This window comes from Marmota marmota, unplaced genomic scaffold, assembly GCF_001458135.2.
Source record: "Marmota marmota marmota unplaced genomic scaffold, marMar, whole genome shotgun sequence".
Lineage (NCBI taxonomy): Eukaryota > Metazoa > Chordata > Mammalia > Rodentia > Sciuridae > Marmota > Marmota marmota.
In genome coordinates this window covers 22,483,470-22,497,050 of record NW_026000240.1, presented here as the reverse complement: position 1 = coordinate 22,497,050, position 13,581 = coordinate 22,483,470, and the positions used below count along the sequence as shown (strand labels likewise).

The 13,581-nt window shown below is 37.2% G+C and overlaps 1 protein-coding gene across 12 annotated transcripts in view; it reads right to left on the bottom strand.

Moving 5' to 3' along the window:
- The window catches only part of Tfdp2 (transcription factor Dp-2), a 160,756-nt gene that overhangs the window by 40,202 nt on the left and 106,973 nt on the right, over positions 1 to 13,581 (bottom strand). For 10 of the 12 annotated variants that reach the window (XM_048794190.1, XM_015486982.2, XM_015486981.2 and 7 more), the window contains 2 exons: positions 10,665 to 10,786; positions 9,607 to 9,654 (listed from right to left, as the gene is read on the bottom strand). In XM_048794190.1, coding sequence (XP_048650147.1) covers positions 9,607 to 9,654; positions 10,665 to 10,786 — 170 coding nt within the window. The remainder of the gene's footprint in view (positions 1 to 9,606; positions 9,655 to 10,664; positions 10,787 to 13,581) is intronic. The other 2 variants (XM_048794193.1, XM_048794194.1) reach the window with 1 other exon arrangement.

Here is a 13,581-nt window from a genome sequence, read left to right as displayed (position 1 = left end):
CGTTTATTTATTTTTATGTGGTACTGAGGATTGAACCCATGACCCTGTATGTGCAAAGTGAGCGCTCTTCCCCTGAGCCACAACCCCAGCCCCTAGGCGTGGGTTTTTAAATGTAAATTTTTATTAAAGCACAACCCACATAAGATCTGAGCAAACCATGTTAAGTACCTTCCTAGTTATTACCATCCCGAGCCCCACCTAAAGGATATCCACAACCACCATATCCATCATTAGTTTTACATGTCTTGAAATTTATATATGTACTTTTTATATGTGCTCTTCTGTGCCTGATTCAAACCTATCTTCTTTTAAAAATAACTTTTTAGGGTTGAGGTTGTGGCTCAGTGATACAGTGCTTGCCTATTGCGCGTGAGGCAATGGGTTCCATCCTCAGCACCACATAAAAATAAATAAAGTTATTGTGGCTACCCACAACTAAAAAATAAATATAAAAATAATAACTTTTTAGTTATAGATGGACACAATACTTTTATTTTTTATTTTTTTTAATTTTATGTGGTGCTGAGGATCAAACCCAGTGACTCACACGTGCTAGGTGAATCATCTACCACTAAGCCACAACCCCAACTCTCAAAACTATCTTTGAGTGATTCATTCATATTCTTCAAATGGCTACAGTTCATTTACTCCAGTGTATAAAGAGAACACACTTCATTCACCCATTCTGCAGATGGCTGTTGACTTCTTTCTAGTTGTGGCTATTATGTTCTTTAAAATATTAATTAAATTAGTTTAATTTAATTACTTTTGGAGCCATGACTTGGATTTGAACCATGGAGGCTATTATGAATAGTGTCTCTATAAAACTTTCCTGGATAAGTTTTTGATGAATATGTACATCAACTTCTGTTTGTATATACTTGCAAACAGAACTGATGTGTCCCAGGCTGTATGCATGCTCAGCTTTAACAGATACAGCCAATGCCAAAAACGAGCGAACTTATGCTGCTATCAGTAGTGTATGAGCAGTCTAGGTTCTTCATAGCCCTGCCAAACTTCTTGGTGTTTAGTTTTTCACTGTAGTCATTCTGGTGGATGTAGTTTTACTTACATTGTAGTTTTTGCTTGCATTTTTCTGATGGTTAATGCACTTTTTTGTATTTTTTAGTAGATATTTCTATTCATTGCTGGAATAAAGAAGTTCTCCGTTGGTTTTTTCCATTGACTTTGTATCTAGTAACCTTGCTAAATTGACTTCAACTCAGTTTGCATATTCTTTTGGTTTATTCCTGGGCACAGCATCAGAACATCCACAAACACTGGCAGTTTTGTTTCTTGGATTAAGACAATAAATAGTAATACAGTACTGAATAAAAGGGGTGAAAACAGGGATCCTCCTTGTTTCTTATATCTCAAGTTGAAAGCTTTTGATGTCACCCCTACATGTACTGTTTGCTGCCATTTTTGTCAATTGTCTTAATATATTAAGTTCTCTTCTATTACTAGTTTACCAATAACAACAATGTATAGTTGATTAACCATATCTTATATGGTTTTCTCTGTATCTACTGATTATTTAGTTCTTCTCCTTTATTTCATACAAAACCTAGATTCTCAGCCTCCTGCCCACAAACAGCCAAGAACTCCATATCTAAAAACTACTGGGGAAGTTGCTCACCTTCCTAAATTTTTCTCTTCTCTAGTTTTGGCTTCTCTTGTTCTTACCACCTCAGTAACTTTCTGATGGCTTCAAACAGATAATTCTGTATTTCATTCAGTCTTTCGGGCTATTCTTGGCAGTAACACTAGGCTGCGGCCAAGTTTTTCCTTTAACTTTGGTTACTGTTAATCATGTTTCAATCTTTTTGAAAAAAATTTTTAAGCAATCGCGTTTTAAACTTCTGAGAATTTTCATTGCTCCTTTTTTATATTTGCTATTTTTGTTTTATGGATATTATCTCTTAGGAAACTTCAGACTTCTCAAAGGATGATAATTAGAACTCTCTTTTTATTGTTCTTCTCTGCTAACAGGAATATTACTATTTCCTATTCATTTGGGACTTTTGATTATTTACCTTGTTCTTTGTCCTTCATGATAGTTTTCCAAAAGTGTCTTGTCCTTTCATGTTTATGAATGTTGGGTTCAGGTGTTTATTTTTTGCAGTATTGGAGACTGAACAGAGGCACTCTACCACTAAGATACATCTCTAGCTCTTTATTTTATTTTGAGACTGGGTCTGACTCCATTGCTGAGACTGGCCTTAAACCTGCAATCCTGCTCAGCCTCCAGCATCACTGGGATTACAGGTGTGCACCAAAATGACCAGAGTGTACATGGGTTTCTTGTGTTTATGTCTCTGTTCCCAAGAAGGTTCTCCCCACATGCAGAAAGCTCACTTCCCATATACCATGTCTGTGCATATGGGAGGGCCATGGTAGCCAAAGAGGTTAATGGCAGGTAGTACTGCTGTTAAGCAGCTTAGTCATCTTTTCCCCACAGACACAAAAGCCAGAATGAGGAAAGATTATTCTGGAGGGCATACTAAGATCTTTAAACTCACCAGGCATGATTGTGTATGCCAGTAATACCAGCCACTCAGGAGGTCAAGGTAGAAGCAAGTTTGAGGTCAGCCTGGGAAACTTAGCATGACTCTGTCTCAAAAAATGCCCGGTGATTAGTAGCACAGTGCTCATCTTGCTTGGGCAAGGCCCTGGGTTTGACTCCTAGTACTGGGGAAAAAAAAAATCCTTAAACTCAACTGAGGGTATATATATTAGTTACCTCTCCATCATTGTGACAAAATACCTGAGAAAAGGCAGAGAGATTTATTTTGGCTCATGGTTTCAGAGGCTTCAAACAACCCAGGGGTGCTTAGTCCTGTTGCTTTAGGTCTATGATGAGGCAGAACATCATGGTGCAGAGTGAGTGGTGGAACACAGCTGCTCACCAGGAAGTAGCCAGACACACTTCCAGTGAGCTCACTTCCTTCCATTAGGACCCACCTCTTAAACATTCACCATCCACAGCACCACAGGCTGGTGTCCAAGTCTTTAGAGTATAAGTTTTGGGGGACATTTAAGACTCAAACCATTACTGGCAGGCAGTTCTGTTTCCTTGCAACCAATTCTCCAAGTTCTAGTCTGGGGAACAAAATGGTTTTGGTATGATTGCTATGTATGTGGAGATAGGATGAGAGCTTCAAGGGGTTTTAGAGGGCTGGTCCAGCTATACTGTTAGATAATCTTTATTTTATTGCTGTGATTCCTCCAACATTCTTTCTTGCCTTTATAGCCGTCAGCCCTAAGACTGGAGCCTCTCCATGACAATACAAGGAAAAATGGCTCCTGTCTCCAATGCATTCTTACTTCTTTGCCTATTCTGGGGTGTACATTTCTGTATTTTCATTTATCACTCACTATAACCATATCAGAGTCTATCTTGGAATTGGAAAATCTATACCCCACCACTTTTGATAGTACCTCTAGACATATATTTCCTTTCTTTTCTTAACACTATAATTTCAGTATGATATTAGGAAGAGGGAGAAAACATGAATATTCAGTCCCTCATCTTAAACTGAAAGTTTCCTTAAATAGATGGGATTACACATTTTCTTAGAACCTGAGCTCTTTGAAGCAGCAAGACCCTTTCTTTCTAAATGACACTAAACGTATGACACTAGATGAGAACACTGTGATATCTATTAGTTCATAAGCCAAATAAATGAACTGGGAGGAAGCATCCTTTACCAAATAAAAACCAAATTGATGAACTAAAAGGAAGAAAATAAAACCACTAATACACAATAGTGTGAAAAGCATGTTACATCAGTAACTTGAAGTATTCCAATTTATAATACCCAAGGAATAAAAATATTTATCTTTCAGACACTTATCTAAAATCCACAAATCTCTGTTTTTTTTGTTTTGTTTTGTTTGTTTGTTTTTGTTGTTGTTTTCATATTCTACCAATAACAGGTTACAAAAGTAACCTACTTAATATGACTTACTGCAGTCCAGGGTTAAGTTGCAACATATACATTCCATTTCAATGAGAAATTATGCATAGTAGGGCTGGGGCTGTGCTCAGTGGTAGAGTGCTTGCGTAGCATGTGGGAGGCACTAGGTTCGATTCTCAGCACCACATATAAATAAATACGTAAAACAAAGTTTCCGTCAACAACTTAAAAAAATTAGATAACAAAAGAAATTAGGGCTGGGGATAAAGCTCAGTTGGTACAGTGTTTGCCTTGCATGCATAAGGCACTGAGTTCAATGCCCAGCACCACCAAAAAAAAAGAGAGAGAGAAAAATTATACATAATATATAATAAAAATTTCAGGGGCTGGAGTTATGGCTCAGCAGTAGAGCGCTTGCCCTGCATGTGCAAGGCCCTGGGTTCGAAACTCAGCACCACATAAAAATAAATAAATGAATGAATGAATAAAGGTTATTGTGTGCAACTACAAAAAAATGAAATATTAAAAAAAATTTCATTTCTTCTTTTTTTCTGAGTGTTGGGGATGAAACTCAAGACCTTGTACATGCTAAGATTCTACCATTGAGTAATATCCCTAGGCCTCATTCCTAATTAAAAGGAGTCAACCAGAATGTTTAAATTAAAAAAAAAGTTCAGTAATGTTATAAAGTTAAAACCTGACTTAATCTAGCAAACAAAGAATCACCTTCTGTGATATGAAATGTGGGGTGGGGATGGAAATAGGAAATGAGTGCTTTTCCATTATAGACCTTCACTACCTCCCTCCCTGGATTATGTCATCCAAGCCCATGACCACTTCTATGCTAATGACACTACCACTTTGATAATTAGTAAGTCTCCCTGACTTCCTATGTCTAAAACAAAACTCAATTCCTTCCACAAACCTATCCCTAACTGCTATAAATGGAAATAACATCAATGTTCAAGTAAAAGAAAATCAAGAGCCATCTTTCATTTCCCTTTTCCTTCAATCGATCAATAAATCCCTCTGGTTCTACCTCCAAATCTATCCACTTTTTTCCATCTCCACTGCCAAGCCAGTGTCCCTGAAATAGTCTTTTGACTTCCACTCTGTTTCCTTAGAATTCATTAGTTACTTGCAACCAGTGTAAATTAAATCGTAAGATATCCCTGCTTAAAACGCTCCTCAGAACAAAACACAAGGCCTTTAATGACCTGAAGCCCACCTGCCTCTCCATCCTCAGCTCACACCACCGTTCTCCTCCTCTCTCCAGTACACCCAATGTATCACACCTCCTCCCTTAGAGGCTCCGCATTTTCCATTCCCTTGGCTCAGAATCCCTGCTCCCCCACTGACTGCTGGCTATTTACCTTCTTGGCTTCTTTGCACTCTAAGATCTCCTTAGACATTTTTGAAAGTAGCTGCAACCCTTGCAACACTCTCTACAAATCACTCCCCCCTGCTTTTTACTCTAGTACTAGCAATTAAACCCAGGGGCACTCTACCACTGAACTAACATACTCAGGTTCCCCCTTTTTAGTTTTGAAACAGGGTCTAAGTTGCTCGACTAACCTCAAACTTGTGATCCTCTGCTGGGATTATAGGTGTGCACTATCATACCAAGCTACCTTTTTTTTTTCCTTGCATAATATGTATTACATCTAAAATTATTTTATTTGTTTACTGCTTCCTTCCAGTGAGTTCCTTAAGTGAAGGGATCTTTCTGTCTTGCTTGTTATTATCCCTAATATCTAGAACATACCAACACCTTGCAGATACTCAAAATACATTTGTTGAATGAGTGAATTGACTTGATAAACACCACTGAAGCAGAGCATGGGTTTTCATCATATTGATTTTGACTATATAACTTATTATACTTTAAATTAGTTTATTATGGATTATTAGTTTATTATATATATAAACAACATTTTTACTGTGCTCCAGCAGGACAAAAAAAGATAATTAAGATTAAATGAGGGGCTGGGGTTGTGGCTCAGTGGTAGAGCGCTTGCCTAGCATGTGTGAGGCACTGGGTTCTCAGCACCACATAAACAAATTAAATAAACAAAATAAAGTTATATATAAAAAAGATTCTTGATGTTTAAAAAAAAAAAGATTAAATGAAGGGGCTGGGAATGTAGCTCAATGGTAGAGTGCTTGCCTATCATGCACAAGACTCCGGGTTCAAGCCCCAGCAACAAGAGGGGAAAAAAGAGAAAAAGGAGGAATAAAACACTACTGCACTAAATCTTATACTTATTTTGGACAAGATTTGAGGAAAAAAAAACACATTTAGCAATTGTTTTGGTGGACTAGAAGTGGGGGTGAGATATAATACAGCAAGTAATACTAAAAAATAAGAAGAGTCTAGTAACCACTGCTACTCAGGAAGCTGAGGCAGATGGATCCCAGGTTAGAGACAGCCTTGGCAATAGAGTAAGACCCTGTCTTAAAATAAAAAGGGCTGGGGATGTAGCTCAGTGGTAGAGCTCTACTGGATTTAATCACAACATTTTTTTAAATAAAAAGTTTTTAAAAAAATAAACACTAAGAAAAAAAAGTAATTGAATTAAACAGAGAAAAGGGAAAGTTGAATCAATGGCTATAAAAGCCAAGCATCCCTAATTTCAAAATTCAAGTTCCAAAACCCTCCCAAATCCCAAATATTCCAAAATGTTAAATTCTTTGAGTGTTGATATGAAACTCAAAAAGTTTTTTATTTTGGAGCATTCTGGATTTTGGATTAGGGATGCTTAACCAATAAACTCCAGGCAAAACCATGAAATTTGAAAAACTCCAAATTCTGAAACACTCTGGTCCCAAGCGTGTTGAATAAGTAAACTTGTCCTAATAATTTTTTAAAATATTTTTTAGTTGTAGTTGGACATAATACCTTTTATTTTATTTTTATGTGGTGCTGAGGATAAAACGCAGCACCTCGCACGTGCTAGGCAAGCACTCTACCACTGAGCCACAACCCCAACCCCCTAGTAAACTTAATCTAGCATTTTGATATGTGATCTTTACACTTTTCCCTTATGAAGGAAAATGAAGAGAATCTTGGTATTTGTTTGTATGGTAGCAGGAATTGAGCCCAAGGGCACTTAACCACTGAGCCATATCCCCAATCCTTTTTAATATATATTTTTTGAGACACTCACTAAGTTGCTTAGGCCTCGCTAAGTTGCTGAGGCTCGTTTTGAACTCATGATCCTCCTGCCTCAGCCTCTCAAGCCGCTGGGATTACAGACATGCACCACCATGGCTGGCAAGAATCATATTTTTTTATATTGTATTTTAGTTTGCTTTTCATCCCTATGACCAAAATACTGGACAAGAACACCTCACAGGAGGGAAAGTTTACTTGGGGCTCATGGTTTCAGATGTTTCAGTCCATAGACGATTGACTCCATTGCTCTGGGTCCACAATGAGGTAGCACATCATGGGAAAAGGACTCAGCAAAGGAAAGGTGCTCCACTGATGTCAGGGTCAGGAAGCAGAACATGGGGGGAGGGGGAAGATACACCCTCTCAGGGTGCAATTCTAGTGACCACCTCCACCTCTACTAGCCATGCCCTACTTGCTTACAGTTCCCCCTTCAAATGAGGATAACTGATTAAGTTACAATTCTCCTAATCTAATCATTTTCATCTCTGCATATTACTGCATTAACAAGAGTTTTTGGGGAACACCTCATATCAAAACCATAACATACTATTTATAGTATATAGGTTCTTAACCAAGAAACAGTTCCATTTTTGTGTATGTGTGCACACAGTACTAGGATAGAACCTAGTGACTAAGCTTGCATTCTATCATTGAGGACATTTTTTAAGGCCTATAACATTGCTTAATACATATCTAAGAACTTGTACCTGTACTTTGATAGGATAAACATCAATAAATACCAATGTGAGTTTTCCATTAGATAGAAAAAAAACATTTTCCCATATATTTCTATATGATACAGTGGTTCCCTGGAAGTGATCTTGTCTGTTTCAAATAGTTAAGAACTGAGCTGAGTGTGGTGGCACATTCACAAACTACTTGGGAGGCAGGAGGATCACAAGTTCAAGGCCAATTGCTACAACTTAGCAAGACCCTGTTTCAAAATTTTAGTAAGTTTTTGCTGGGCCCAGTGGCACACACTTGTAATCCCAGCAGTTCAGGAGGCTGAGGCAGTTCAGGATCATAAGTTCAAAATCAGCCTCAGCAACTTGTCAAGGCCCTGAACAACTTCTCGAGGCCCTGTCTCAAAATAAAATACCAAAAAGGGCTGGGGATATGCCTCAGTGGCTAGGCACCCCCAGGCTAACTCCTTGGTACCCCCTAACCTTTTCAAAAGTTGAAAAAAAAATTTTTGAGGGTTCAGTGGTAGAGAACTTACACATCATATATGAGACCTTGGGTTGAATCCCCAATAAAAAGGGGGTGGGTGGGAGAGAAGAACTAAAGAGTGCTAGAAAATATACATTCTTCATATACAGTCTCACAATCCTCACTCAGAGCCTCTGCACTTTCTTATTTATTTATTTATTGTAATTGGACTACAAATAACTTTATTTTGTTTATTGTGGTGCTGAGGATCAAACCCAGGGCTTCGCATGTGCTAGGCGAGCATTCTACCGCTGAGCCACAACCCCAGCCATGCACTTTCATTTTAAACTAAATTCTAACATGGAGCTAACTAGTATCTCGATGCACAGCAAATCATAGATGGCAAATTAGGATAGTGAAGTCAGGAAATTATTACATTGAGAGCACACAATCTAACAGGAGAAAAAAAGACTAAACCACCTTTCAAAAAAGTCACAAAAACTTAGAATCAGAAATAATTTTAAAAAGCATAGCTGGCAAGATTTCATCTAAAACAGTTATGATCTTAAAGATTTCAACTGCCTCTGAGATGATGAGTCTTAATAGGTCAACATTAATATGGTATCCAGGGTAGTGGACTACCCGAAATACTGAACTTCGGCTCAAATAATGATTTGAAATTGATTGATTATTTTTATTTTGTAGTGCTGTGGACTGAACCCAGGGCCTCATGCAAGCTAGGCAAGCACTCTGCCCCTGAACTGAGAGTTCTTAATCCTGGAGTTAAATGATTTGATAGGCATTTTATATTTTATTTAACAGACCATGAGTGATTCTATAACAACCAGAATGGAGAACCACTGTACTAATATTCTAAGAAAAGTGACATCATTCTTGAAATAGTGCTTAACAAACAAATAAGAATGTATTATGAGATGGGCTCAGTGGCACACACCTAAAATCCTAGTAGCTCAAAGACAGAGGCAGGAGGATCACAAGTTCAAAGCCAGCCTCAGCAACTTAGTGAGATACTGTCTCAAATAAAAACTGGGAATGTAGCTCAGGGCTAAAGTGCCCCTGAGTTCAATCTCCAGTAACAATAACAACAACAATAACAACCAAAAAGGGGAAAAAGAGGTATTATTACCTACAAATAGTTTCAATAAAACATGTTAAAAGTTGAGGCGTGTTACGGTAAAATGGAGTATTCACTTTGGTAGAATACTTCACCTCCCAAAAGGAATGAAGGACGTTAACATTATGGAAAGAAAAACGCCTCACTATTTAAACTAAATAAGTCTGGGCACCAAAAACCTCTCTTCATACTGGAATCCTAAACAAAATATTCACACTTATACTCACCTTTCTGAAAAATCAGAGTCTATAAATTCTCTAGCCCGTTTTCTATCACTAAAAAGACAAAAAGCATAAACACAACACATAAATAAGCACAGCTTTATTTAATGAATAATTTATGTATAACTTGTCTAATTCTACACTGAATATATCCAAAGACAAAAACTAACAAATATAAAAAGTATGGTCACAAAATAAAAACAATCTTGGGACAAGACATGACAAAGTAATCTTACATTGAAGTGAGTTCAATGAAAATTTAGGAAGGAGAACATTAGAGACCTACAAATGAGGTTTTACAAAATACTTTTGTTTTTGATGTGTGTGTGTGTCCATCTGTATGGATGCATATTAACATGCAGGTAGCTTAAAGGACTCAGCTGTCTGCTTGCTAAAATTCACCTAGTGCAGTAGCCACCATGTAAGGCCTTCTAAAGTAACAGAGTGACGAGATGAGACTCTGCATTACCCTATAAGCAAAGACGAAACAGATATGGGTTTGATACTAAAAGTGGCGAATGAGTAACACATAAGAGATATTGATTGAAATTCCCTGTGTTTCAAAGAATTAAGTAAAAACTGAATAAAATTTTTAATATCTTTGGCATTTTTCCCCTAGGTTTTTTTTTTTTTTTTTGGGGTTCCCTAATTTCTTTTCTGGTTTTTAAGGAAATAAGAATTCATAGGAGAAATTCTGAGTATAGCCAACATATAATATATAGCTCCTATTTTATGTCTGTTAGTAACAATATAAAATATAATTTTCATACTTTCAAAGCAGCTAAATGTTGTAACAATAAAAACAGTCTTATCTCAGAGTTTAAAAAAAAAAAAATCCAAAGATTCAGTTTGAAGGTATTGTACTGCTTTTCTCTATTTAAAACAGGTTGATCCAGAGGCAATTTGTGTATGACACACAAAGTAAACCAAAATTTTGGTGATTTCAAAAAACATTAGTTTTTAAGAATTATACTAACAAAACAAGAACAGAAGACAAGGAAGCAATAAAAAGTCAGAGCTTTTTTTTTTAAGGGGCTTAGAAATAGTCACTTGTGCCATCTTACCTGGGGACCCAGCCAGTGGCTTCTGCGATGTGAGTCTGAGTGACCATAGCTGGTGCAGGGGTGTACGGGCTCCCAATCAGAACACTTCCTGAGCTGGCTAGTCTCTGTGGTGTGCTTATGATCTGTAAGGTCAGGAACAGGAAAATAATGCTGTTAATTACTGAGAAAAGCCTACAGGCAGACAATAATGTTGATACCAGGAGGAGACCCAGCTATCTAAAAAGCACCTAATGCCAGTCATCTAAAATATAAGCTATACCTATGATTTACTTATGTCCTAGGATCTTAAAGTACGAGTATCCCTGTGTTTTGCAGTGGGGGGAACACTGGGGATTAAATCCAGGGGTGTTTAACTACTGAGCCACATCCCCAAACCCTCACTTTTTTTTTTCTTAATACCTGAGTTTGTTTTTTTTTAATTTGTTCTAATTTTTAAAAATATTTGTTCTAAATTGTTTTGTTATACCTGACAGTGGAATGAATTTTGACATGTTATTTATAAATGGAGTATAACTTCTCATTTATCTGGTTGTACATTACGCAGAGCTATATAGGTCCTGTAAGCATATATGCACAGAGGGTAATAATGTCCGATTCATTCTACTATCACTACTACCCCTTCCCCCCTCCCCTCCCTTCACTCCCCTTTGTTAGTCCAAAATACCACTATTCTCCCCACTCCCTTTATTGTGAATTAGCATCCACATCAGAGGAAAATATTTGTCCTTTGGTTCTTTGGAATTAGCTTATTTTACTTAGCATAACATTCTCCAGTTTCATCCATTTATCAGCAAATGCCTAATTTCATTCTTCTTTAAGGCTGAGTAATATTACATTGTGTATATATGCCAGTTTCTTTATCCATCTGTTGAAGGGCATCTAGATTGATTCCATAGCTGAACTACTGTGAATTGAGCTGCTATAAACATTGATGTGTCTATATCACTGTAGTGTGCTGATTTTAAGTCCTTTGGGTATAAACTAGGGAATGGAATAACTGGGTCAAATGGTGGTTCCATGCCAGATTTTCTGAGGAATCTCTATACTACTTTCCAGATTGATTACACCAATTTGTAGTCACACCAGCAATATATGAGTGTACTTTTTCCCCACATTGTAGCCAACATTTGTTTTTGTTTATATTCTTGGTTTTTTTTTTTTTTTTTTTTTGGTACTGCTGGGGATTGAACCCAGGGCCTTGTGAATGTAAAGAACCCTACTGACTGAGCTATATCCCTAGCCCCTATTGTTGCTTATATTCTTGAAGATTGCCATTCTGACTGGAAGGAGATGGAATCTCAGTGTAGTTTTAATTTGCATTTCTCTAATTGCTAGAGATGTTGAACATTTTTTCATATATTTGTTGATCAATTGTTATTTCTTCAGTGAAGTGTCTGTTCAGTTCTTTTGCCCATTCATTGACTGAGTTATTTGGTTTTCTGGTGTTAAGTTTGAGTACTTTATATATCCTGGAGACTAGTGCTCTATCTGAGATGCGTGTGGGAAAGATTTCCTCTCATTCTATAGGCTCTCTCTTCATGTTATTGTTTCCTGTGCTGTGAAGAAGTTTGATTCCATCCCATTTATTAATTCTTGATTTTACTTCTTGTGCTTTAAGAGTCTTGTGAAGGAAGTTAGTTACTAAGCCAACATGGTGGAGATCTGTGCCTATTTTTTCTTCTATTAGGCGCAGGGTCTCTGTTCTAGTGCCTAAGTCTTTCATCCACCTTGACTTAATTTTTATGCAAGGTAAGAGATGTAGGTTTAATTTCATTTTGCTACATGTGAATTTTCAGTTTTCCCAGTACCATTTGTTGAAGAAGCTATCTTTTCTCCAGTGTATGTTTTTGGAGCCTTTGTCTAGTATGAGATAACTGTATTTATGTGGGTTTGTCTCTGTATCTCCTATACTGTATCATTGGCCCACACATCTATTTTGGTGCCAATACCATGCTGTTTTGTTACTACTGCTCTGTAGTATAATATAAGGTCTGGTGTTCGGTTGTTTTTGTTTTTGAGCCAGGATCGAACTCAACCATTGAGCCACATCCCCAGCCCTTTTTTGTATTTTATTTATAGACAGGGTCTTGCTGAGTTGTTTAGCGCCTTGCTTTTTGCTGAGGCTGGCTTTTTGAAATCGCCATCCTCCTGACTCAGGCTCCCGAGCCACTGGGATTACAGGCATGCGCCACTGCACTAAGGTCTGGTATTGTGATGCCTCCTGCTTCACTCTTCTTTCTAAGATTGCCTTGGCTATTCTGGGTCTCTTATTTTTCCAAATGAATTTCATGATTGCTTTTCCTATTTCTACAAAGAATGTCATTGGAATTTTAATAGGAATTGCATTAAATCTGTGTAATGCCTTTGGCAGTATGGCCATTTTAACAATGTTAATTCTGTCTATCCAAGGGCATGGGAGATCTTTCCATCTTCTGAGGTCTTCTTCAATTTCTTTCTTTAGTGTTCTGTAGTTTTCATTGTAGATGTCTTTCAATTTCTTTTGTTAGACTGATTCTCCAGTTTTTTTTAAAGCTATTTTGAATGGGGTAGTTTTCCTAATTTCTCTTTCAGTGTATTCATCACTGATGTATAGGAACACATTTGATTTATGGGTGTTAATTTTATATCTTGCTATTTTGCTGAATTCATTTATTAGTGCTAGAATGTTTCTAGTGGAATTTTTTGGATCTTCTAAATATAAAATCATGTCATCAGTAAACAGTGATAGTTTGAGTTCTTCTCTTCCTATCTGTATCCCTTTAATTTCTTTATTCTGTCTGATTGCTCTAGCTAGAGTTTCAAGAATGATATTTAATAAAAGTGGTAAAAGAGGGCATCCTTGTCTTGTTACGGTTCTTAGAGGGAATGCTTTCAGTTTTTCTCCACTGAGAATTGAGGTTGGCCTTCCCCAACCCTT